At 39.6% G+C, this 25,512-nt stretch overlaps 1 protein-coding gene across 6 annotated transcripts in view; it reads left to right on the forward strand.

The window, feature by feature from the left end:
• LOC131348291 (KH domain-containing RNA-binding protein QKI-like) overlaps positions 1–25,512 on the forward strand; it is a 69,590-nt gene that overhangs the window by 35,910 nt on the left and 8,168 nt on the right. For all 6 annotated transcript variants that reach the window (XR_009203906.1, XM_058383142.1, XM_058383124.1 and 3 more), the window contains exons 4-5: positions 6,393–6,536; positions 24,894–24,981. Coding sequence is in view for 5 of the 6 variants with exons in the window: in XM_058383142.1 (XP_058239125.1) it covers positions 6,393–6,536; positions 24,894–24,981 (232 nt within the window). In the remaining variant the exon portion in view is untranslated. The remainder of the gene's footprint in view (positions 1–6,392; positions 6,537–24,893; positions 24,982–25,512) is intronic.

The raw sequence follows: 25,512 nt of genomic DNA on the forward strand, positions 1-25,512 counted from the left end.
TTGCATGCTGGGTATCTATCTCTCTAGGCCAGTGGGTGTCTGGGAGGGTCTGTGAGTATGGGGTTATGTCCATAGTCTATTACCAGAGTCTCTGACCACTTGGGTAAACATAGACACTCTCAGTCTTTGGTATATGAGTTGAAGAGTTGCTCATAGTGTGGTTGTGGAATTTACTTTAGCAGCAGATAAAACAGTGGATATGATAATGTATGTCACTGGCTGCATTAGTAGTGTATTTTTTTTATACAGTATGACGTGTGTGAGAGGATGTGAGAAAGTGGTGCATGAGCAGGGCTGGTCTTCTATTTAGACAAGTGACTCTTGCAGAGATAGCTATCAAAGGTTATGTTGCTCGGTGCTGAGTGGGAGCAGGCAGAAAAACAAAACAAGCGCTCTGTGAAAAGTGCCGTTGTCATCTCACACTCCAATCCCACATCTGGATCGGTTCTGCATCCCCTCGGAGCACAGCTGGTCGCCAGTGTATCGGATCTCAGTTTTGTGTGCGCGTCCGTACTGCGTGTTTTTGTGCGTCCGTGTGTCCATGCAGGCGCGTGTGAGTTCATGTGTGCTCAGTCCTGCCCTTCACAGCTAGCACTGCTAGGGCATTTGACATAGACGGGGTCATTTGAACCTCTCGTCTGCACAGTGTAAACATTCACATGCATGCTTGAGTGTGCTTGTTTAGGTACATGGTAACTAAGGTTCTTGGTTAAATAGAAAGTTACCCCTGTGTATATCTTCTTCCTTGGACTTTCATTTTATCTTTCCTTTCTGCCTCAGATTCAGCGGATTCCTTTTACCTACAGATTTGATTGGATTACTCTTTATTTGTTCTTGTACTTTTTTCCACTTATGTGCATACACACATGCACGTGAACCAGTGTACACAGAGCTTAAATGATACAAATGCCACCTGTGTGTGTGTGTGTGTGTATGAGCACACATGTACGTGTATGTGTTTGTTTACATGTATATCTGTGTGTGTGTTTGCTTGTGTGTGTTTGTGTGAGCGCATGTATATCTGTGTGCACATGTATATCTGTGTGTGTATGTGTGTGTGTGTGTGTGTTTGAGTGAGCGTGCACAAGTGAATGTGCACAAGTGTGTTTGTTTGTGTGAGAGAGCACAAATGTGTGTTTGTGCAAATGTACCTGCGTGTGCATGTGTGTTGGTGTGGGCACACATGTACAAGTGTGTGTGTGTGTGTGTGTGTGTGTGTGTGTTTTCACACATGTGTGTGAGAGAGATAGAGAACTATAACATGTAGAAGGAACTGGGAACCTTTTGCGGATCCGCTGGCATTATTAGACGTCAGCTGCTTAAATGTTTGCTTCATTATAGTATTACACTATTATAATGCTTTCTTATGTTTCTTTAAACAAACATAATAACAACCCAATTTCTTTCTTTCAAAGTGTGAATCATTTTTCGACCTCATTTTAACAGCCTGGTCTTCAGAACCACAGCGTAGCCTCATCAGTTGTACATAACCAGACAATAGTAACAGTTATTGATGCTATCTAAATGCAATTGAGTTTCTTTTGTCTTACGCTTGCCTAAAGCACAACTTTAATGTGAGCAGCGATGGCATCTGGCAGCAGGACCATTTTCTGCTAACACCCAAGGCAAGGCTTTCCACAGCCTGCACATCTATCCCGCTCTCATTTTAAAGACATCTCACGCTGCATCCTAAAATTGAACAAAATAGACTCTCATCGTCTTTCTAAATCTCTTTTGGAAGTGTAATGGAGATGCCCAAACAATAAAGTGAGCGATTAAGGCACGCACACACACACACTCACACACACACACACACACACTCACACACACACACCTTTTTTTATACCCAATAAAGGAAATAGGTCTGTTACAATATTTACATGACTATCCTATTACAAGTAATTATTAATTATGATAACTGATTCAACAGTCAGATGTTTTCTTATAAATATATGCCTGAAAAAAACATATATTTATCTAAATATACATTTGTAAAAATATAAGACATTCAGGCTCTTAACACAATATAACCACATCAAATCAATGCTTTATTATATTTTAATTATTGTTCTCAGTCAGTGGTGCTTTTTTATATAACTATATTTTGTCATGAAACACAACAATTGTTCCAAATAAGTCAATACAAGATTTCAAATAATTCATTATAAAAACCAGCACATTATTTTTTTGTGGATTGCTGTTTTATTTTGCTTTTTTTTTTGGCAGAAAACTACTGGAATTGGTGAAATTGCAAGCACATGATTCTTCATTTAAACTCCTTCCAGTGAAGACACATGTGTAATTACATTCTATGAGAGCTGTACTCATGTTTGATGCACATGAATCCAAAAAGGCTTTGGCTGAATATGTGTTGTCATGATATCACACGACGTGTCTCGATGATATCTGTGGAAAAATTGCAAGCTTCTCTGAATGTAGCAGAGTTTTGCTTGATTTTGCGTTATTTTCTGTGATCACAAAAATCACAAATCCCTAGAGGAATTGGATATTTGTAGAATTTGTAACTGTATAAGGATCTGTATGGGGCAGGAATTAATGCAAACTGTCCAGACATGCAGCACCAGAGCAGGACAGTAATATTTTAGTAAAATTTTCTCCATCCTCCATCTCCGTCTCTGATTTTATACTTACAGTTCTAGAGTGCTAATAGTAACTGGATTTCCTATTACAGTGTTTGAATTTTAATAACCTCTCCTTCAAACCTACCGAAAGGTCTGTCTTTTTGTCTTCTGGATCCATTTCGACTAGAACATTTTATTTGAATGGAATGTTTTTCGTGTCATACTTTGCAGTCTGACTAACCTGAAGGACATGGATGTTTTAAATCTAGTGAATGTCACATTTATTCCTCCACTGGACTGTATATAAGATACACAGACGAGTGTGTGAGCAATGCCACTCAGGTTGCTGCTACTCGAGTCATGTGACAAGGTGCCTCTGCTGCGCATCACACCAAGCCAGGGTGGATTAGTTTCCTATAACAGCGTGTCCATGGTGTTTTAGTCCTCATGTATCAGATGAAGCTGAATGTGACCGCAGAAAGAGATACACCCTTTCAAACACACCTCTGGATTTTTTAAAAAGGTGTGTCAAGAAATGTAATTTCACCATTCCCATTAGGCTGGTAAGTCTAAAATATGTTACAGATGTTAAAAATGTGTAGCTGATGAGTGAAATCTTGTTTTATGGTGGCTCTGTTTAGATAAATAAGGCACTTGGCATGTCACCAATTATTGTTATTAAGGCCGTCACTTTAGTGACTTTAATCACTTTAGTGTGTGTGTGTGTGTGTGCGTGTTTGAATGTTTATTTTTATTTAGAACAACCTGCACCCCTCACAGCAGACACATATCGAACGCAATTGTTTATCCTCAGCAAACTGAAATTAGTATTTGAGGCACAACGTGACTACGCTAACAAGAAGCTAGCCACTGGCTCATTGTCTGGCGATGTAAATTTTAAGGAGCCGCGTACTACCGAATTTTAAACCCCTCTTAATTACCGTTGTCAAACACGTCCTCAAAAAGTCTGCACCTGTACAACAAGGACAACTGAGATTTAAATCAAGTGTTATCTCAGCTCAATATGAATGAGGACAAACTGACAGCATACATAATAGTAATACATAATTCAACAGTGTCATTTTGCTCTGTCCGTCTTTATTAGTCAGCCAGAGAGAAACGGAATAAAGAACAGATTCGAGGAAACTGATTTAAAGGGTGTGTGTGTGTGTGTGTCCACATTCATGTAAATGTGTCTATATGTGCGGCAGTGCAAACAGAATACTAGGATCCTGCGATTAGGAGTAACAAAGAAAATAACGCTCGATTTTTTTTCCTGTTCTCTAAATCCTTTAACAAGGAGCTTTGATGTGCTGAGGCTTTTACACAATCGCAGTGTTGTCGGGATCTCAGAGCATAGCCCTCACACAGTCTTCTCTCTTCTCTCACACCTCAGCCTGCAATCCACCGCATGCTGTAGTATCCGAAAGTGGTGCATATGGTATTCTCTCTCAGTTGCAGCTGCAGTCACAAAGCAAAGTTACATTTACACTTATACTGTAAATGCACATTTACAATGCAGAATGCACAATTTAACCCATGAATTATGTTCACACTTTGGGCCTTTTGGTACTGTTCAGGTCAAATTGACCCAGGACATTATCGAGGTTTTAAACGCCCTACAGAAATAACTAAAAAATAAATAAATAAAATATCTTAATAAACGAGACAACATTTGTGATTAATGTTTGTAATTACTAGATCACATTAAACAATAAATGTGTTGTTCAGTTTTGTGATAAAGTTAGCATTTGTGTAACAAAATGTACTTGATATAAATCTGTGGGAAAAAATTGAAAAGGAACATTGTGATGAAGAACAATAGAAGTAAGAGAAATCTGAAATACAGCTCTCAAAAACGCTTCTGCAAATGAGCATGATTTACAACAAATGCAAAATACTTTTATTAAAAATATAAAACAGATCAATTTTGTCCCAAACACCACAAAAGGGTTAATATTTTACACAGTGTTGCTTAATACACATCAGCAATCATATTTGGACTGTTATATGGCAGCACTGTTACATTTACTCTACTCTCAATCTTCTAGATTTTTTTTCCATCCCCCTGTTTTCCATGTGTGTGTGTGTGTGTGTGTGTGTGTGTGAGGTAGTCCGCTCCCTTTCCTCCCCAGGCAGCTGTGAAATTAGTTGAGGCTTCAGCAGTAGGGAGATGCCTCAGGACGACATTATTGCCTGTTCGAAGATTACAAAGGCTCTGGCCAGTGGATTTATAGACATTGATTATGCCACTGTACGGCTACTGGACGGCCAGTTAGAGACAGAGGCGGCGGGGAGGCGGATGGGGGGTTTGTAGGCAGAGAGAAGTAGTGGACGTGTAAACAAAAGGCTAGTGGACAGCAGCACAGCTGGACATGTTTCCTCTGCAGACCGTTACGGCAGGATCACCTTGACTACCACCATGTCACTGGGTGTCCTGCAGGGCCTGAGAAAGTGCAATGTGAGAAAATCTGAGCGATCCATGAGAAAAACAAGTGTTCAAAGATACACATTCACGACAGACACACACAAACGCAAACAGACTCTGGGATAGACAGGCCGACAAAAAGACCTATCATTAACCCCTTTGAAATTGGCACTCACACACCCTCCTGGCCGTCTTGGCTGAGCTTTTTCTCCGTGAGTTATTGACTGGGTGGCTATAGATGGGCGGCTGAGCTGTGACAGTCAAGCACAGAGGATCAATTTTTAGTGCTTGTCAAAACCAAGGAAAGCCGAGTAAATCAGCCGAGCAGAAAACGGACTGATGAACGGCGAGAAAAAAGGAAGTGACCTAATATGAGCGTGCTGCCTCAGTGTCAGATGATAAATCATATTGAGCGCGTCTGACGATGCTAATGCTGCAATATTTTCCCTCGTCACATCACGCGAACAGGGCCAACAATGGAGCCCTAATGAAAATCAGCAGGCAAAATGCAGCAGCACAGACGGCGGCGTGGATTGCCATCAATTTCCCATTTTGCTGGCACGAGGAGAAAAATGAGCACTGTTTGCATGTCTGATTATTGCATAAATCAAATCTTGTTTTTTTTTCATCTGGGAAAATTATATATGAAAAGAAAAGGCAAGCAGAGAACAATGCAGGGCGCTGGCAAACAAAAGACTGGCACGGGAGGAGCGGAACTCCTTTTCTTTTTCACTGCAGTGCTGTTTCCTATCAATTAAGCACTCCAGCGTTGCCAGATCTTCAGCTGGTGAATAAGAATCTCTCTAATTGTCCTGCTCTGCAACTGAGTATTATTTTGCGTTAAAGGGCTGATTTGGATTATTGTATGCAGGAAGGCAGTGAGTGTTTTGTTTTGTAGTGAAAGATCCTACTGTTCTGTGTTACCAGCTTCTGTTTGTGCCTTGTGATGCTTCCATTCTATCAGCACATTATAGCAGGGCATGTGTAAAGCTTCTTGTCCTTGGTGCAGGAATCAGATCAAAGTCACGGTTTCATTTTATGTTTATTTCCATGTCCTTTCCTGTTGCATTCTTGCTGGTTCTGTTCTCTGCTGGAGAAGTGAAAACAATGTACATTGTTTAGGTCCTGAGCAGCGAGATCTAGCAGCAAACTAGAATACAGTGTGCGAGAGTTCAAACAGCAAACACTCCTCACTCTTTGTTCAGGGCTTTCATCTATAACTTTAAATCCACTCTATTTCAGTAATAGAGCTAAGGAATGTTGTTTCATCTTCTTGTTCATTTGCTTTATTCATATTTTACTTCCAGTGAGAGTGTAACTGTGTATCAATCGCACCACACTTGCATAAGACTACCCATTCATCTCTGATCTCTCTGTTCCAGGAGGAGCAGAACCGGGGCAAACCCAACTGGGAACACCTGAATGAAGATCTGCACGTCCTAATCACCGTAGAAGATGCTCAAAACCGTGCAGAGATCAAGCTCAAACGAGCCGTAGAGGAAGTCAACAAGTTGCTGGTGCCTGCAGTAAGTAATGCTTATGTCACTTCCTGCTACAGCTTGTGACTTTTGTTCTCACTGTTGTTGCACAGGATAATTATTTCCCCCACTGAAATAAATGTGTCAGAGTGACAGAGAAGTCAGGGTAATAAGACAAAAGTTTATTATGGCTGGTAGGTGATAGGAGCTTTGTTTTCAAAAGAGAATTTTACTGTAAGTAGGAAAGGGATTAGGTATGATTGAACAAGAGATGTTCTTAATGTACAAATTGTAAATGTCTGTGAGTTGTGTATCAGACTCTGTGCATCTGTGTGTATGAGTTTCATGTGTCTCCTGCCTTGACCGATGACTTTATTTTTCAGTTTCTCCAGACCTTTTGGGTGGATATTAGAGTATTTCATTCAGAATGGCATCATCAAATCACCAGACAAAGTGTCTGCCCTTTAAAAGCAATTATCAATGATTGCACTGCTTGGCATTCCACTGTACACCGCCACAGAGTAGCTGATCATCCCAAGTGTCAGCTTTATCCTAGCAAATAAGTTTTTTCACAGTTCTGTTTTGACTTGTTTGTTGTGTAAATGGATGCTGCATGTTTTGTGCGCGTGTGTGTGTTGCGCTATTCCTTTAGCAACTCCACGATTCCTCTTTTTCTTTCCATTCGCCATCATGTCACTTGACTTGTAGGAAATGAAACTTACTCCCCTCACACTTGAGAAAGTGAAAGTGTTCCTAAGCACGGCTGTGACTGAATAATCGTTTTAGATCACTATTATTCTTTACACATGGCCTTTTAAAATATTTTCATCTGTGCTAATAAGAACATCGGGAGGAAGAAGAAGCCATTCCACTGACTTCATAGTGTCAGGAGTTTCATTTGGATCCGTTCTGGATTGAGTCACTAAAATTCCCCTAGGTGCACAGTGTGGGTGTGGGTATGGACATTGCATTACGCATAAACATTATTCTTTGTGGTACTGACGTCTCTAAACTACCACAGATGTACCTCCAAGCAGCCGAATAGTTAATAACTAATAACCTTACTCAAAAAGCCTAATTTCATCTGTCGAGTTTTGTCGTGACTTTTTATACTAGGTCATATGATACGTCAGGCTGAGGTCATGTGATGAACTGGTTGCTTCATGTAGGTCATGGTTATTGGATTATGTGAGCTGCCACTGATGAATTCAAAGCTATGGGGAGTCTGCTAACAGCTAGGGCATGACCAGAGGCCCGCTATGTTGATTTCATTAGCTGCAAGGAATTAATGAAGAACACAAGACTTCAGGGTCTGTCATTGGAGCATCTGGCTGCCCCCAAACTGTGTGTATGAGCACTATTAGTATGTAGACCTACATTCTTTAACATGAGTTTCCAGTGAGATTTTATGTGACATTTCTTTGTGTGTGTTAAATTAAAAAGATTGCCCCTACAGAGAAACTGAGAACTTCCTACCTCACTTTTGCACCTTGGAGAAGATTTCTAGGCTGCCATGCTACAACAGATGCATCATTTATGGCTCATTTGTGTATCATGATCATGATCTCTGACCTTATATCCAGCAACACGGATCAGTCTCCACCCCCAGCGATGTAGCAGCAATTTGAAGAAGGATACAGGCTTAAGGTTAAGCGTACAAGAAACCCCAGTGTAACCCCCATGACTCGAGAACCCACTCCCACAAACTTCTCTATGCCGTTGAATCAAGTGCAAAGGCAGGAAAACCGACTTTTAAACGAAATTTTATTTATTTAAAGATTAATTAGATATTCCAAAAATCTCCTTCCTAAATTAATCTGCTTTCTTTTTACTGCTGTAAAAATGCCAAAGCACTAATCACTCAAGTTCTCTAACAGTATATGTGACCGAGCAAAAAAATAACTATTATCCATTTATGTGACATTTTTCCTGTGCAGTCACTCCAAGTCAAGAATCTTTTATTGTCATTTCAACCATATTTTACTCATAGAGTACATGCAGGACACATGCACACAACACACTCGCAGAGATTCTTCACTAAAACACAGACGATTTTCAATAAATATTATCTATTAACATGGAATTAAATGATACACCTGACAAATTACCCCCAAGTGTGTTTGTTTGAATATATTTCATTTGTTCTCAATGCCACAAGGACATTCTAGACAACTGTGTGCTTCAAACGTTGATTCTGAGCTTGGGTTGCTGTCTGTGTCAAGTTCTCCCCAGTAAAAGTATTTACTGAAGATGTTTGAATGGATGGATGGAGGGATGGATGGAGGGATGATACCTTATGTGAAGGTTTATTTTTCAGACCCAAGTAAGGTTGTTCACAGAGACTATTGGTACATGTCCACCTGCTGTCACGGACTGTTTATTGCTGTTTCCAGGCAATGTTTGATGGCTGTGCTGTAGTGAGATCTGCCTCACATTATGACAGCAATAGATCAAGTCCAACTTGATGAATCATTTGACTTTTATCATTTAACGTTTAACATTTGCTTGGATGTAACTCTAAATAATTACCATGGAAGGAGAAGCTTTACCAGGTCCAGCGGGTTCTTCTGTACCGTTGCTTCCTTCTGTTAGGTTACTTCTGCTCTGCTCTACTCTGCTCTCTGTCCAGCACTCTCCCTTTCCCACTCCCTTTCACTGCAGAACCCTTCATGTTCACAATGCTATTTTTTTTTTAAATGTACTTGGGTGGTCCTCGGTTAATATCGGGTGCCTTCAAAGTGCGTAAGGAAAACAGTGACTTCGTTCTTGGCTTTCAGAGGCTCAACCCAGAGAAGGAGATAAAAAAAAGAGTCTGTTTTTCTCTGTTTGCCCTAAGAGCTGCTAGTGTTCTGCTCCAGCTCATCAAGTGCATGCCATAATCCCCACTGAAATTTACATACAAATTGAAGGAGTTCCATGGTACTGGATCTCCTAGCTGTGCTTCCAGGCAGGCAAATGAGGCAACCCAATGACGACAGCCCTTGTGGGAAATGTGCTGTCTTTAATGGTACACATTAGCAGAGGTCCTGTTGTGCCAATACTTAGCTGTCGAGTCACTGGAAAACAGTGTTACAGTGTACCTCTCATAGGCTGGCAAAAAAGAGTCAGCTTTAGCCAGCAGGGGACAAATACATGGTCTACCTGTCCACCATAACCATAGAGCTTACATCATCCAGTCCAGCTGTAATCATCATCATCATCATCATCATCATTACACATGTAATCAGAAATCATGTTTTTGCAGTGGGCTTGGTGCTGACAGGAGCGTGGTGGTCAACGGGATGCTGGTAACACAGGCAAAGCAATTATCATCAATGGCTTTGTGACAAAAATACAAAATGCCTTACTGCAGACAATCACATCTGATTGTAGTGACAGAAGCAGCAGTTCACACAAGCACACTCATACACTTACTGCACATGACACTAATCTTGCGCAACAAAGTTATTGTTAAATGTGCCAGCCATGTTCAGCTTGTGTCACCTTCAGAGCCATAGCAATACTTCGAAGTTAGGAGGCCGAGGCTAATATGGCTCTTAGCACATATACCTTTTTAATGTTTGAGGGACACTTTGTTCTTGATCTGTAGGTACGAAATACCACAGTATTCTGAGGGTTTTTTGCTTCTTTTTTTGGTTTCTGTGCTCAGAACTATACAGAAAAGAACTATACACTTCTCTGATGAAGAGTTCCTGAAGATTTATATTTTTTTCTAAATCAGAGTACTAGTGACTAAATTCAGTGACCTCATTTCTTGGACTGAGGCACACAACTCCAGCATGAAATTACACTAACATCCCCGAGAAACAATCTTCAGGGGGGAAGAAACATATTAATGTTCTTATTGAGAATATAAGCTGTTGGTCTGTTTCTTAACCTGCCAGAGAAAGTAAAGCACTCACTGATGTTACTCCACACCAAGCCAGCTCTAAATGGTCATCGCTGAAGGGGCTACTTTAATTAAAGTTCTGTCCATCAGCCTTCCCGCTGTGGCTCCCAGCCACAGTCAGGACAGATAGAGACAGCTTTAATTGTCGTTGCTGGAGATAAAGTGGGATTTAAAATGGAGGTTTGAGGAGGTTGCAAGGGCTATTCACAAACATGCGGTGCAAACACATTGGCCATCAGCTGTCAGAGAACTGAGGACACTGGGGGAACACTGAGGAGCTGTGGATTATCCTTAAGAGCCAACCACAGCATGTCAATCACGCAGCCCTTCCTGCTTCAGTTAACAGAGCCCATGCTCAGCAGTTTTACGTCAGTGCTTGTGACCTCAAGGGAACCGCTAGACATTACTTTGTGTTTTTGGTCTAGTCATTGCGTCAGTTTTAGGCATGATTCCAGCATATCACTGTCTCACTGTCTTACACTCTTTACATACACACACACACACACACACACAAACACACTGTCTGAATATCCACTGAATCATGTTCACCTTCTCTCTTGTTTCCTTCCACTGTATTATATTCAGAGAAGTGTATGTGCCTAACAAATCTCCTGCTGCTCAGAGGACACATGTAACTAGACGAGTATCTGGGTGGAGAGCTATGGACTTTAGCTTGGGGATTCCCGTTTCAAGCAAGTTCCAAGCATGCTCTCACAAATACAAGAATAACCACAGAAACACTCGCATCTCTACCATAGAGCTCAAGTGGATGCAAAATGAGAAGAGTCCCTGCGGTGGGCGACAGGCCGCCATTGCTGTTCGCGACAATGTGTGTGTTTATGAATGCAGCTGACTGGAGAAATAAAGGGCCCAGTGGTTTGTGGGAGTTCCCATCTGTTCTCTGTACAGCACAATAGGCTCCCTCTTGCATGACATGTTTTTGTGCCTCTTGCTGCTTCTCTGAGTGCTCAGCCCAGCTGCCCAGGCAGGGAGCCTCTCTTTCAACATGGCCCCTGCTTCTCTGACTGGAAATGGGCCTGTGTGTGTGTGTGTGTGCGTGTGTTAGGGACCTGGGACAAAATGAAGAACATAAATTGATGTGGAGCATTCCACAGATCTTCCTTCATTCCCTCAATTAAATTTTTGTAAACATTTTGCAGTATTAGTTGTCAATAAACTAATTGTTATCATTTTGAAAAGTTTCAGTTCTTCTTAGCAACTGTTTTTATTCAGATTGCCTGGCCATTTTAATTTTTATAGATTAGGTATTCTACAATTCTGTCCTCTTTAGATCAACTCTGGATCACAGACCTTCAAAAATGTCCTGTTTGATTTTTCCTTATGTTATGGATTGTTGTCTTATTTTCACAAACCTCTACAATTATCCATTTTAATTGTACAATTCATATCTTTTCTTTTTTTCTTAGTATTAACTGTAATATTTTATGTCAAAATCATCATTTTCCTTTTTCATCCAGGAAGGGTGCACTTAGATGACCAAAAGCAGTAAATCAGCAGCTGTCATCATTGCGTAACTATTTGACATTATGTCTCAATACCTGTTGGAAAATATGCTCAAGTCAGTGTCCATGATTTAGAGTATGTCTTTGGTAGATGTGCGAACAGCAGGCACTTCTTCTCTCTGGTCACATGATTGAGTAGTCATCCAGGTCTTTGAGGCTGAGGGAGCATCAAAAGGCCTTTTGTTTACAAGTGGAGTGTGGAAATCCTGAGCCGAGCTTTCAGCTCCTGTAGGGCTGGATATAATGCTCCCAGTGGGGCTCTCTCCCTTTCCCTGTCTCTCCCTGTCTCTCCCTGTCTCTCCCTCTCTCTCCCTCTCTCTCTCTCCCTCTCTCTCTCTGTCGTCTTTCTCCAGTACTTTATACTTTACCTCATTACAGCTTATCTCTATCCATGCCAATGTACACACTTTTTCTTTCTCATAGGTCTGCTTTATTCAGTAACGTGTGTTGTTTTTCAACCTAAGTAAGTATAGTCAAGTTTCAGCAGGAAATAAAAGAATTCTTTAATGCACCCTTAGAGAACGCATTGCCTTGGAGACCTGTAAAGAGGCTCTTAGCCCATCTTTCAAGTATACGTTCATATGAGCATGAAGACAGAGGGGCTTTAATCCTCCAGCCAAGGCCACTTTTCCAAACTCGCTTTGCCCTGGTAACAAGGACCACATAATGCTCACTCAGTGATCCGCCTTCATACACCCTCATACTTCTCTACCCTGTGTCTGCTGAATAACACATTAATCCCAGCGCAAGTGAAAAGAAGATGTTGGCTTCGAAATGGAGTCAGCGCCACAGTTGTATAGCACAAGGCTGCCCCAGGCACCACACAAACAAAATGTCACCAGTTGAAATAGTGGCACCTGTTCACGACATGTCCACTCTATCAGCATGCGTCAGTCTCTCGAACATCTCTTCTGATCATCTACACTTTAACAGGTGAGATATCTTAGCAAGTTTAAATATATTGACTCTAGTCAAATTATCTATTATTTCTTATTGTAAGAGTGCAGTAAACCAAATATGAGATTATTAAGCCTTTTTCTAAGTACTATTTTTGAGTTTTCAATTTTCTTATTCTGTTCTTATTTTGGTTTTAATATTTTTATTGAATTTTCAATATATCAACAAAACCCTAGAGCAGCACTCACACTGTCCATTAATTCCAATAATTCCAATAAGTGTTGTTTAAAAATAAATAAATAAAATAATAATAAATAAATAAATAAATGAATAAAGTAAAATAAATAAATAAAGGGGGGGGGTCAATAATAATTATTTTAAATGGTCAACATAATCAAAGAAGTTATTCTGTTCTTATTTTTATTCTGTTTCTATTCTGTCTAACTTTGTTTCTTTTCAGAAATTAATGCTTAAAATTAGCAAAATAATCTGCCAATAAAATAAGAAAACTGAAAGCTTAGAAATTTCCCTTGATACTTAGTAATCTGTCATGCTTATATTTGGTTTATTATAATCTTATATTAAGCAATAGTTAGACCATTTTCGACAATGTTCAAGATATTGTACTGGCTAAGACTTCATTTTTTGCAGTGTAACACACTCGACTCTGCCAAATGCTGAACAGCGTCTTTTTTTCTTATGAGAATGGTGCCATTCATAGGGTTTCGAAATTTTCCAGCTTTTCTCCAATGTTGAGCACATAAGGCGCTATTCCTATTCTGGGTTTTAGTCTTTACTGATATACATATACTTTTGGGTCTGCAAGTAATACGACAGCGAGACAATTTTCAGAAGTTTGCCTCTGTACACCAGCACAATGGATTCGATCACATCTTGAGCTCCTCATTTCAACTTCATTGTGGTGCTGTGCAGATAAAAATTAACAACAATTCTGTCACTGTTCAAATACTTACAAAAGGGTAGCAAGTATTAAAAAGGGGCTCGACTGTATAAAAGTGAATGATATGGCACTACCTTTGGTGCTGAGTTCCTTTAGATCCAATTAAAAGCACTTACACCTGCATTGGGTATATTTTCCTATTCTAGAAAAAATATTGCATTCCTATTCTGTCACATTTAATAGATAGCTGATACAGGTGCTCCTGTTCTGGCTATCTCGAGCAGACAGGGCAAAAGCATATGAAGTGAAGACAAAAGAACGATTTCTTTTGACCAAATCACTCGCTCCAGGGCTCCGTTGTCTAAACGTTAGAATCCATAAGGTTTTTTTTTTGGATCATTACATTTAGAGATGTCTCTGAGAGCTGTCACATCATATAACAGCAGAAAGCACTGATGTAGAACAGAAGCCCTTCATTTTAAAGAAATTTGTCCTCAGCTCTTTTCATGAAAGACAGCAATTTCTCAGCATTTTCACATCCTTCTCTCAGATCATTATCCATTTTGATCACAGGCACTTAACAATGCTTTTCATTCAGACTGGGACAGGCTTTGTCTCTCACAGAGATTTTGAATTTGGGTGGGATATTCTATAAGATACCATGCATTTTTGCAGGCCTAATTGACTCAAATCTGTTTCCGTGTGTGTGTGTGTGTGTGTGTCTGTGTGTGTGAGACAGCTTTTGGCCTCTGGTCCTACTGGAAAGATGAGAGGATTCCATCTGTGTGATGTCAAAGAGCTCTTTTTCCACTCGTCTCTTTCTTCTCGTGTTTTTTATTTCTTTGTAATGTTTTTGACTTAGTGACCAGCTGACTTGTCGCGGCACTTCTCTTGTGCATATTTTGCGCGTCTGAGGCTGTCTTTTATGAGGAGAGCGGGAATAAGGGCATGTTATTATATAGAGAGAGTACCGGACCATCTGGACCATTTCTTAAAGTGTGAATTAAAAAAGGGGAGGAAAGGGAGAGATTATGTGTTAATTTGCGTGTGTGTGTGTGTCACTTCCTGAATGATAAAGTATGTCTCCATGCCTGTCAGTCATGTGAGCAGTTAGCTAGCTTTGAATGAATTTCCCCCTCCCTCTCTCTCTCTCTCTCTCTCTCTCTCTCTCTGTCTCTCTCTTCAGTGGTTTCCTCACTTCAAAGCCAGATTGATGTATGAAAATTCCTCCCCAGTTATTTAATTTCTTTTATTTAAGTTAATTATGCATCTTTAATTTCAGTCAGGAGATTGCGTGCAATGTGACAACTAGTCCCTTTCTTTAAATTGCACTGACAGTATAAATATATGTTTGTGTATTTTCGCTCATTTTTGTGCATGCGCATTTCTCTACATATTCATCTACATAGGTTTCAGTGCAGGTCTAGCAGGCATGACAGCTGTAAATTGGAAAAGGATCTGAAACAGCACCAACTGATCTATTTAGCACTTTCCAAGAGGGATGACCCTGGACCTTTAGCACATCATTTGTACATAAGCAAAAAGACAGATGAAGCAGCAAATATGGAAGGTATTAAGATGGCAGTTTTGTTTTTTGTTTTTCTTTAACAGAGTTATGACTGTTAAAATCACTTTATGTAATATTACAACAGCATGGAAGTAAATGAAGCACGATGAAATATATTGGGTAAGTGTTAGTTTGCATATTGCGTCGTTCAGTGGATATTACTACAAGCAACACAGCTGCATTTTTATATATTTTATAATTTTGATGTATCACCAGGACCAGATTAGAATTAAAGGTGCTAGCAGTTATTATAGCGCAAGACTTTTTGTAAATCTTTCTTACATTTAGGTCACTGTGAATGAAATATCTTCTCAGAGAACAGTCTCTGGCGTGTTTCAAGCTCTGCAAATGGCATCTCTCTGTCATATTGCCTGTCACTATTGAACGATCCTCAGACCATCTATCTTACACGAAACTCATGATACACACCTAAAGCGACACATCTACCTTTTTTTCTCAAAGCAAATTAACACGGATATGCTTAGTATTAAAGGCCAGGGCCATGGAGTTTCTTCCTCAGTAGTTTGGAAGCGGGCATCTCAGACACACCCGCACTAATTAGCTAATCAGCTCAACAAATTCTTCCTAATTCTTTCCAATTATTCTCCTGTTTTCTCTCTCTCTCTCTGTGTCTCTGTCTGTCTCTGTCTGTCTCTCTCTCTCTCTCTCTCTCTCTCTATCTTGTGCTGTAGTGACTCGGAGGATTGAGTCATGTTCCACACATGCAGGAAAGGCATTTTTCCTGATCTAATTTTAAAGGGTGTGTGTGTGTGTGTCTGTGTGTGTGTGTGTGTCTGTGTGTGTGCGTGTGATGAACAAAGTATAGGCATGTCCATGTGCTTCTAGAAAGGTTTATGCTCACAGCCGTCTGTATTGTTCAGACAGACAATACACTCTCCTCCAGCTGAGTAATAAATAAACCTCAGGGGGCTCTGTGCAGTTCATTTTGCGTCATAATTTGATCTTGCACATAAAAATAAAAATAACTAAACATTGTCTCCGTTCTCTTTCTCTTAAACCTTCTAGTTCTCTCTCATTTAAGCTTTTCAGTAAAAAAAAGTTTTCTTTAACTGATGTTATCTAACACACTTGTTAAGCATGAACTTCAGCAGTGCATCAGAAATAAAAAAAAAAAAAACACTTGCATTATGTTCAGATGTTGCCATAACGATCGTGACTAAAATTATGCCCACAATGATCAACATTCATCAGTGTTTGTTGTCGTTCAATGTTAAGAAGAATGCAGTAAATTATCAACATTTAGGAAAATGTCTGCTATCTATCTATCTATCTATCTATCTATCTATCTATCTATCTATCTATCTATCTATCTATCTATCTATCTATCTATCTGTCTGCCTTTGTGTCTATCTATCTATCTATCTATCTATCTATCTATCTATCTATCTATCTATCTATCTATCTATCTATCTATCTATCTATCTGTCTGTCTATCTGTCTGCCTTTCTATCTATCTATCTATCTATCTATCTATCTATCTATCTATCTATCTATCTATCTATCTATCTGTCTGACATTCTTTCTGTCTGTCTGTCTATCTGTCTGTCTGTCTGTCTGTCTGTCTGTCTGTCTATCTATCTGTCTATCTATCTGTCTGCCTTTGTGTCTATCTATCTATCTATCTATCTATCTATCTATCTATCTATCTATCTATCTATCTATCTATCTATCTATCTATCTATCTATCTATCTGTCTATCTATCTATCTTTCTGTCTTTCTGTCTGTCTGCCTGTCTGTCTGTATGTCTATTTTCTTGTTATTTTCTTGTTATTTTCTTGGTTATATGGAATTCAGTTGAATAAACTTTAGTTAATACTGAGGTTTGGCACTAAAAAACTTAATTGAAATGCATACATCACATGACTGAACAGAGTAACATTAACACATTTGGTTTTTATACATCCGACATGATTTGAGCACGTATTTTCAAAGCAGTGAACTGAGAGTCAAACGCTGGTGTTTCACAACAGAAACATTATCAGTGTGTTATTCAACACTGCATGTTTACTTTCCTAAACTGAATACTGTAGCTAATGTAATTGGGTTACGTTAATACTTTGTGAATTAATCATGCTCACTCATTTGATACATCATCACATCTAAAAGCCTATTTCAATTGTTTTCAATTTCAATTAAGTTTATTATAAGCACAGAAAATGTTTTGTTGAGAAATATTAATATATAATATTTTTATATAAACTATATGTAGTTTATTTTTTATTTTTTTTAATCTAACTGATTGCGTATTCACATTTTCATTGTGGTTCAGTGAAGTTAACTCGTGTAGTAAATAATGTTATTTATTTAATGAAATTTAAAGCATCACCAAATCTGCTATTTTTTAACCCAAGCCAGCCAGGGGCTTTGTCAGCTTAGTATGTGTGAGACCACCGCTGAGGTCTACAATGTGCTCAGCAGCATATAAACAGCTACCAGTGCAGTTACATACAGTGATGTTAACAAACCATTCATTCATTCAGTCGTCTTCAAAAAGTGCTTTATTCTGGTCTGCTGTGGTTCAGGAGCCAGTCCCACGAACACTGGGAACTAGGCTGAAGAATTCATTGTGGATGTGATGCCAGTTTTTGGGCACATACATGTTTATGTGAAGAAATCTGAGAACCAAAGCATCATATAGTTTATAATTTACTGTTAAATATAAATAAAAAATAATGTAAACAGTTTATGTATTTAATAATAGTAGTTGTAATCATAATGGGTTTAATAGCTAGCTACTGAACTGCCTCCATGAGGTTTGTTAGTGTCTCTGTTAGCTAAATTTTTATGTGATGTGTGTAATCAGGCTACTGTACTGTATTTCTAACATTAATGACTGGGCCCTCTATCTATCTATCTATCTATCTATCTATCTATCTATCTATCTATCTATCTGTCTGTCTGTCTGTCTGTCTATCTGTCTATCTGTCTATCTATCTATCTACATATTCATAACCCAGTCAGTAGGCTCCAGACCCTCATATAAACATTAGTATTGGTGGCATAATTCAGATAGTAGCTAATTTTAACACAATAATATCGTATTTATATTATCTGTGCTTTTGTATTATAAATGTTATTGTTGTTCTTTCAGCCGCTCCCTGTTTGGGGTCACCACAGCAAATCGCTTTTGTATTATAAATACTACCTACAAATTTGCCCATTCAGCCACAAGAGCATTAATGAGGTCAGGCACCGATGAGGAGGTCTGCAGTACAATCTGTGTTCCAGTTCAGTGGGCTTGAGGTCAAAGCTCTGTGCAGGTTATTCAATATCTCTTCCACTCAAATCCCATATCTTTATGGAGCTTGCTTTGTGCACAGGGGCATTGTCATACTTGATCTGGTTTGGGCCTTTAGACCTTTGGGCCACTGACGGGAAACTGTAATGCTACAGCAATTCTATTGTGCTTGCAATTTTATGCCAGCAGCTGAGAGACTGCCCTCATAGTCGTGTAATGTCCACATAATTTTGGTCACATTGTGTTACGTTGGGTGAAATGGTGTTTGCTTGAAAGAGCGTCTAAAGGTTCAGAGAACAAAATTCTTGTTGACCAATAGATATTTAAGGTGTACAACATTTTTCCAAGACTCACTCAGACTGAAGAAAAGAGAAACAAGATGTCATGGTGAAAACGGTAGAAAGAGTGAGTTTTTTTATTCGCAATCTCTTGTTAAATTTGGATCCTGAAGATTTTGCTTGCAGTTCTTGTAATTTTGTGTAATACTTTTGGCACTAAATTAACTCCATACTTCAGTGGTAATGGGCAATTTAAATCAGACATGTATTAGAGTTGCCTCATTATCTTTGGGCATTTTCTAGACATGAGATTACTCACATTTTCTTCTCTAGGTTTATGCACCAAAGATTTAAATAATCAGACAACATTTGCTTCTCTTCAGTTAGCAAGTTAAACTGCCACTGATGGGCACATCCGTATTTTGTGTGTGTGTGTGTACAAAAGGGTGACAAATTAAAGGAGTCTCTGGAACTGTACTGGTGAGATAAACACAATTTTTAAAGCAAAGTATCTCCTCAATAGCTGTTTGGTGACGATTGTGCAAGAGCGAGCTACACGGCATGTCACTCCACTATCTACAATAGTTGGATGGTGACCAACTGAGCGCTAATGAATGCTACATGACTCAGTGAGCCATCATACCCTGTGGAAGGGGACATTGTCATTTTCGAAGTGGCCGTTCCTATCAGGACAGAAATGTTTCATCATAGGATAAACAAGATCAGTCAGAATAACTTTGTATTGATTTGCGTGACCCTTCTGTCTAAAGGGGACAGGTTGCTAGGTAAATTGCTCCCACAGCATAACAAACAGTATGGCCCTCATCCCACCCCACCCCTTCGCCATGAATGTGTGTGTTTGGAAGAGAGATAGAAAGATGGTGTGAGGAAAAAGGTAAGAGAGAGAGAAAAAATTGATATCTCTCATTTTTCAGTGTTTCAGTAGGATGGGTCAGATGAGTTGGGTTTGTGTAGCTACAGTGGAAACTTACTCTGCATTTCTCCTTTCCACCTGTCAGAATGCCACTGGCGCTAAACGTCACGATAATTTCTCTAAGAGCTCCAGACGGAGGAGATCAGGGGAAAAAAGTTAAAGCACAGTGTTACACTGGTAAAAAGCTCTGTGCAGAGAGAGGAGGGAGTGGAGATAGGATGAGGATACTATATGGTGTGTGTGTCTATGTATGTGTGTATGTGCATTCAGTAATATCAGCTGTGTGCACTGGAGGTGAGAGGCTCTTGAATGTCTGGCATCCGATTTCCATTCGTCCCAGACCATGTCTGGATGATTCAGACTCAACCAATCACAGTGTGTCTCTGTCTTTCAGTCTCAACCAATCAGAGCCTTGTCTGATGGGCAGCCCGAATCGTTGACCTTGAGTATGGTGTACTACTAACAAGATCACACATATAAAAGGATCAACCTCAGAGTTGTTCCAAATCTGATCATGTTGTAACACACTTTACATTTTTTAAGTTCTAATTATCTCAGGAGTTTTATTGTCCTTAGACCAGAGGGAGAGACTGTGTGTGTGTGTGTGTGTGTGTGTGTGTGTGCGCATGTGTGTGTGTGTGTGTAAGAGAGAGAGAGAGAGAGTTGCAAAAATAAGTAACAAGAAAGCCACAATGAATTATGTCAAGAAAAGTGCACTTAAGAGCCCTAAGTTCTCGATCCTAGAACTCTAAGCATGTGGCTTATAGTTAATCATTTTGTACTAACACAAAACCTAAAGGGTCACGCTGACCACCTCAATACATCTCAATACAAGACTCTTTTCCTCCCCAATAAAAAAGGGAGACAAGCCAACCAACATATAAATCTGGAATGATTTACAAGGTTAATGGAGAATGTTTTGAGTTCATTAATTAATACCTAATAAGCATTAGACACACATATGGTTAACATGATCTAAGAACATTTTCAGAAAAGTTTCAGCAGAAAATGGTCAAAATCTGCAGTTTAAACCTGAACCCTGAAATTGTGGAAATGCTTGATATTTGTGGATTGTTTTGTTTGCTTGTATGTTCTAGAAGATGAGAATCATTTATCATGATGTTTATATGGTAAATCGCAAGCAGGAAAAAATCTGTTTTAAACACAATCTAGTAGTTGCCTTAATGCTATAATAAAGGTGTAGAATGCTGCAAAGTAAGGAAATAATCCCATTACAAATTTTATTACTGTTAATGTTCGAATATCTAAAGATAAACAACATGCTTTGGCTTTTGCCACACTAATAGCCAGAAGGAGAAAACTTCTACAGTGGAAGTCACCTAAACCATCATCATCATCATCATTATCAAATGATAGAATTTGGGACACTTTACTGACTTATTTTGAGAAAACATGTACTCCTTTCTCTTTAAAGTAAATAATTTTTTTTTTAATTCTGTTTTTTTATTTGTTTGTTTGTTTGTTTGTTTATTATTATTGTTGTTTTATATAAATATATATATATATATATATAAAATAGAATATATTCCTGGATCCAGAGTGTACAGAAAGCTGAGGCATTATTTATTTAATGTTTGTGTCACTGCTGTTATATTGCACACTGGATTCTGAGTACACTTAAAGCATAAATACGATAATGATAAAATTATGAATTCTGCCAAAAACCAAAAAAAAAAGCCAAGGCTGAGGTATGTTAAAGTACTACAGAATAGTAGAGTACTTGGCAAATAATAATAGGATAATCCCAGAATGCCTGTTAAAGTGGGTACAACCTGTAGAGAAAGTGGTTGAATGAATAGGTGAGAGAGAGAGACAGCGAGAGAGAGAGAGAGAGAGAGAGAGAGAGAGACAAAGAAAGAAGAGAAGGAGTCAGAGTCAGCTTGACAGCTGGTGATGGAGGGTTAGGCAGGCAGGCATTGTACTCCAAAGGTCATTATAGTCCCAGGCTGAATAGCTCCAGAGTGATTCCTCTTTATGCAGACAGACATTAAAAGCATTCCACTGCAGCTGAACTGTGCTGTAGCCCCACTATAAGTGCTCTAGTTTCCCTCTCTTCCCCCTCTCGCTCTGCTCGGACCACTGCTTAGTGACTGAATGATGACACTAATAAATCTCTGTATCTTTAATTTGTTATTTGAAGGTCATCAGCTACTATATGCGCACTCAGGCTGACTGAGCTATATGTCTTCATTAGACTCTTCTGAAACTGATATTTATTAAAAAAAAGTCAAAATGACTTTTATTTGCATCTACTCAGACATTCAGAGTGTTATGTCTGTTCCTTCAAGCATCTAAATCAGGGCATATTCATTATACTTTAATATAACATTATCATACTATTTTTAATAATAGCTTGATGGTTGAGATCATATTGATTGCGATGCTAAGTAATCGATCAGTTCATTTTGCTAGCAGGTTTTAAGGGAAACCCAGGCTCGCTCAGTTGCTGTTACATCTCCTTTTTTCTGTGAGCTGTCTGACAAATAGTTTTTGGGCAGCCGTTTTGTGTTGTCTAGTTGCTGGGAGCCTTCTGACAAAGTTTCTGCACAGCCTGAGATTTGTATTGTGCTTTTGAAAATACTTCAGCGCTCCACACCACACAAGAAAAGACAAGCAGCTGAACCCCACGGCGCCTGGTGGAAAACTGAGAATAAGATTTAGCAGCTTTGGCATCCTAGAGCATTCCTTATATTAAACTGAGATCGACCATATTGATGTTTGCTACAAGCATCAGGAACCACACACACACGCACACACTAGCATAATCACTTAGGTTTTGTGCAGCTTTGTCTGGCACGATTGTGCTGTGCGTGCAGGAAGGCCCTGGGCAACTTTGTCACAGAGAATGTGAGTGAGTGAGTGAGTGAGTGAGTGAGTGAGTGAGGGATGTGGATGGAGCAGTGAAAAAGCAGAGGGAAAAGAGAGAGCTATAGGGTGCAGTAGATGGATAGAGAGAACAGTGGGTGCATGGCAGAGAGTTAGCAGGTCTGTAATAGATTACTAAGGTGTGTGCCAAACTGACAACTGACTCACTTTCTGCTATAAAGAGATGAGCAGAGAGAGAGAGATAAGGGCTAAGCACAAGTGTGGAGGAAGAAAATGTTTTTATTTGAAGAGTGAAAAGTGGATGGAAGCTGTGTGGAAGGAAAGCGGAATAAATCACAGTGTGAATTAGAGGCTTTACTCCACAGCACTCTCTAACTTCTGTGCTGGATTTGGTTGGGAGCTCAGGTTCAAGTTGTGCGTGAATAAAAGTCACTTTTATTATGTGTGTGTGTGTGTGTGTGTGTATCAGTGTGTGTTTGTACACGTGAGTATGTGTGTGTGTGTACACAGGTGGGTGGGTGTGCAGGCATGTGTGTATTGTGTGAGTGTGTTTGAGAGAGAGAGAGAGAGAGAGAGAGAGAGAGACAGACAGACAGAGAGAGAGGGTAAGAAAGGCAGCTTGTGTCTGTTTAGTGTGTTTAGAAGCACTGTATTGCCAGGCTTTAACACATCACTATAATGACAACACAGCTCCTCCCACTGGCTCATAGCTGATACTGCATCATCATAAGGAATCTGGTACCATATCAAAAAGCTGCTATTTTTTATTTATTATGTCTTTTGCATGGCAGGATGTGTATGAATTATGTTGCAAAAATAGTCCAGTGAATTTATAATGCTAATTCATATATCAGCAATTTTTTACAGTATAATTTAGTATCTAAAGCCTAAATCCTTACCTCTATGTAGGTCATTGTCAGCAAAGTTCCCAAAATCTCCTCCTTCTTTTCCTAGGACTCATAAAGCCGAGTGTGAGCAAAGCAGTCAGCAGGCCCTAGAGGCCTCTCAAGGACAGTGCCCATTAGGCTGATTACATAAAGTCAGAGAGTGATTTATAACAGCTCTCCGTCTCTCCCCTACGATTCATCACAAGCCACTTGACTTAATAAAGTATTGATATTTAGACATAGCCAAAGCAGGCTGAGTGTTTTGAGACCTTGCGAAATCTCCGCAGTGGCATTCCGACAGGCCACAAAATACATCTCTCCTTCTCTGTTTCATCTGGAGAGGACTCAAACAAATCAAAGATGAAGACGGATTGAAGTCAGAATGCATTACACTTGGCGAGTTAATTGCTGCAGCGGGCCTGAGACATCAAACAGAGCTGTGATGTGGGATGTAGAAAGAATAATGAAACAGAGGGTTGTTGTGTTTCTGCCACTGTTCCAGCCACGCAGATTAGCTATGTATAAATATAAGATATTTTGCTCTAATTAGTTTTTAATTGGGTTTTTTTCCACTCTATTCCAAGTAAAATACTTTAAAAGATTGATAATTGCCTGTTGAGTCATCATTAAATCACTCAGAAGTGTGTGTGTGTGTGTGTGTGAGATGCTTTGCTGAATTGTTCCCATTTACAGTCATGTCTCCTGTTCATCTTTGCTGACTGCAGACTGTTTGTCCTGTTGTTATGTGTGTGTGTGTGTGTGTGTGTGTGTGTGTGTGTGAAGAAGGACTGATACACATGGACTTTGACAGAGCTTTGAGTCTTGTTTAATTTCAGTGTGCTTCAACAACTCTACAGAAAAAGCTAAATACAGCACACTCCTATATTTTCAGGGCTTTCCCATCACTAAAGTTCATCAACACTTTCCAAACTCTTGCTCAGTGTGTGTGTGTTATGTGCAACCTCTCTCAGCTCTGTCCCTCTCGCTGGTTCGCAGCATTCTCCCTTGAAAGGACAAACAAAGCACACATAAGTAAACTCGCTGTGATCACACACAGGTGAGAATCATCGTGCCCTACCTGCCGGTCCATCCCGCCTCCTCCTCTCTGTCTGCAGCTGTTGATCGTCCATGTCCACCCCACCACTGAGCTGTATAAATCATCCATGTCAATTTGTACAAGAGCTCTATACTTTAATTAACTGCTTGTGAAATGTCATTCTCTTGAGTGTCCTGGTCATTTCTTGGATAAAGGTCCAGCATCTCATCCCGATGGGTCATACTTCCCAAAATTAGAGCTTGTGTTCAAACTAAATCCTCCAAGATGAATTACCATTGAATTCCCATGTAAGGTGCATGTATGCAGTGTGTTGTGTGTGTGTGTGTGCCTCTAATTTAATTGCCACTCCTTTGTGTTTTTGCCAGGCTGAAGGAGAGGACAGTCTGAAGAAGATGCAGCTGATGGAACTGGCCATTCTAAACGGCACCTACAGGGATGCCAACATTAAATCACGTAAGTGCCTCCTCATCTCTCTAGAGGGATTTGTTTGTAACACAGGTTTTTTTTTTTTTTTACCAACAGTGCTGGCATTGTGGAAGGCCTGTGTGATCCCAGCTTTTACTAATGCCCAACACTGCACTCTCAGATAACCCTGATTCTCAGATAAGAGCACTCAAAACAGCTCACTAGTTTGATTCTAAATTGCCACAGAGAGCTGTACGCCTGCATAAGCTTGCAAACGCTCAAAAAGGTATGCTGTTAAAAAAAAAAGCATGTTTCATTTTTTAGTCTCTGAAAACTGCATTATTTGGTTCTTTGCTATGTTTGCTTTTACAAATGCTGCTGCTGAAGTGCCACGCTTGTGAAGTTTTGTAATAGCTGTGGCAAAAGTGCCACTGAATTGGCTTCCTTCTCCCTAACTAACTAAACTGGCTGCCCATGCTGACTTGCTTTATGTGCCATGTACAGCTCATGGCTAATACTAACTCTTGTTTTGTTTCTCCTTCTCTTCTTCTTCTCTCTTTTTCTCACCCTCTACGTTCC

Source organism: Hemibagrus wyckioides, linkage group LG03 (genome assembly GCF_019097595.1).
Source record: "Hemibagrus wyckioides isolate EC202008001 linkage group LG03, SWU_Hwy_1.0, whole genome shotgun sequence".
Classification (NCBI taxonomy): Eukaryota; Metazoa; Chordata; class Actinopteri; order Siluriformes; family Bagridae; genus Hemibagrus; species Hemibagrus wyckioides.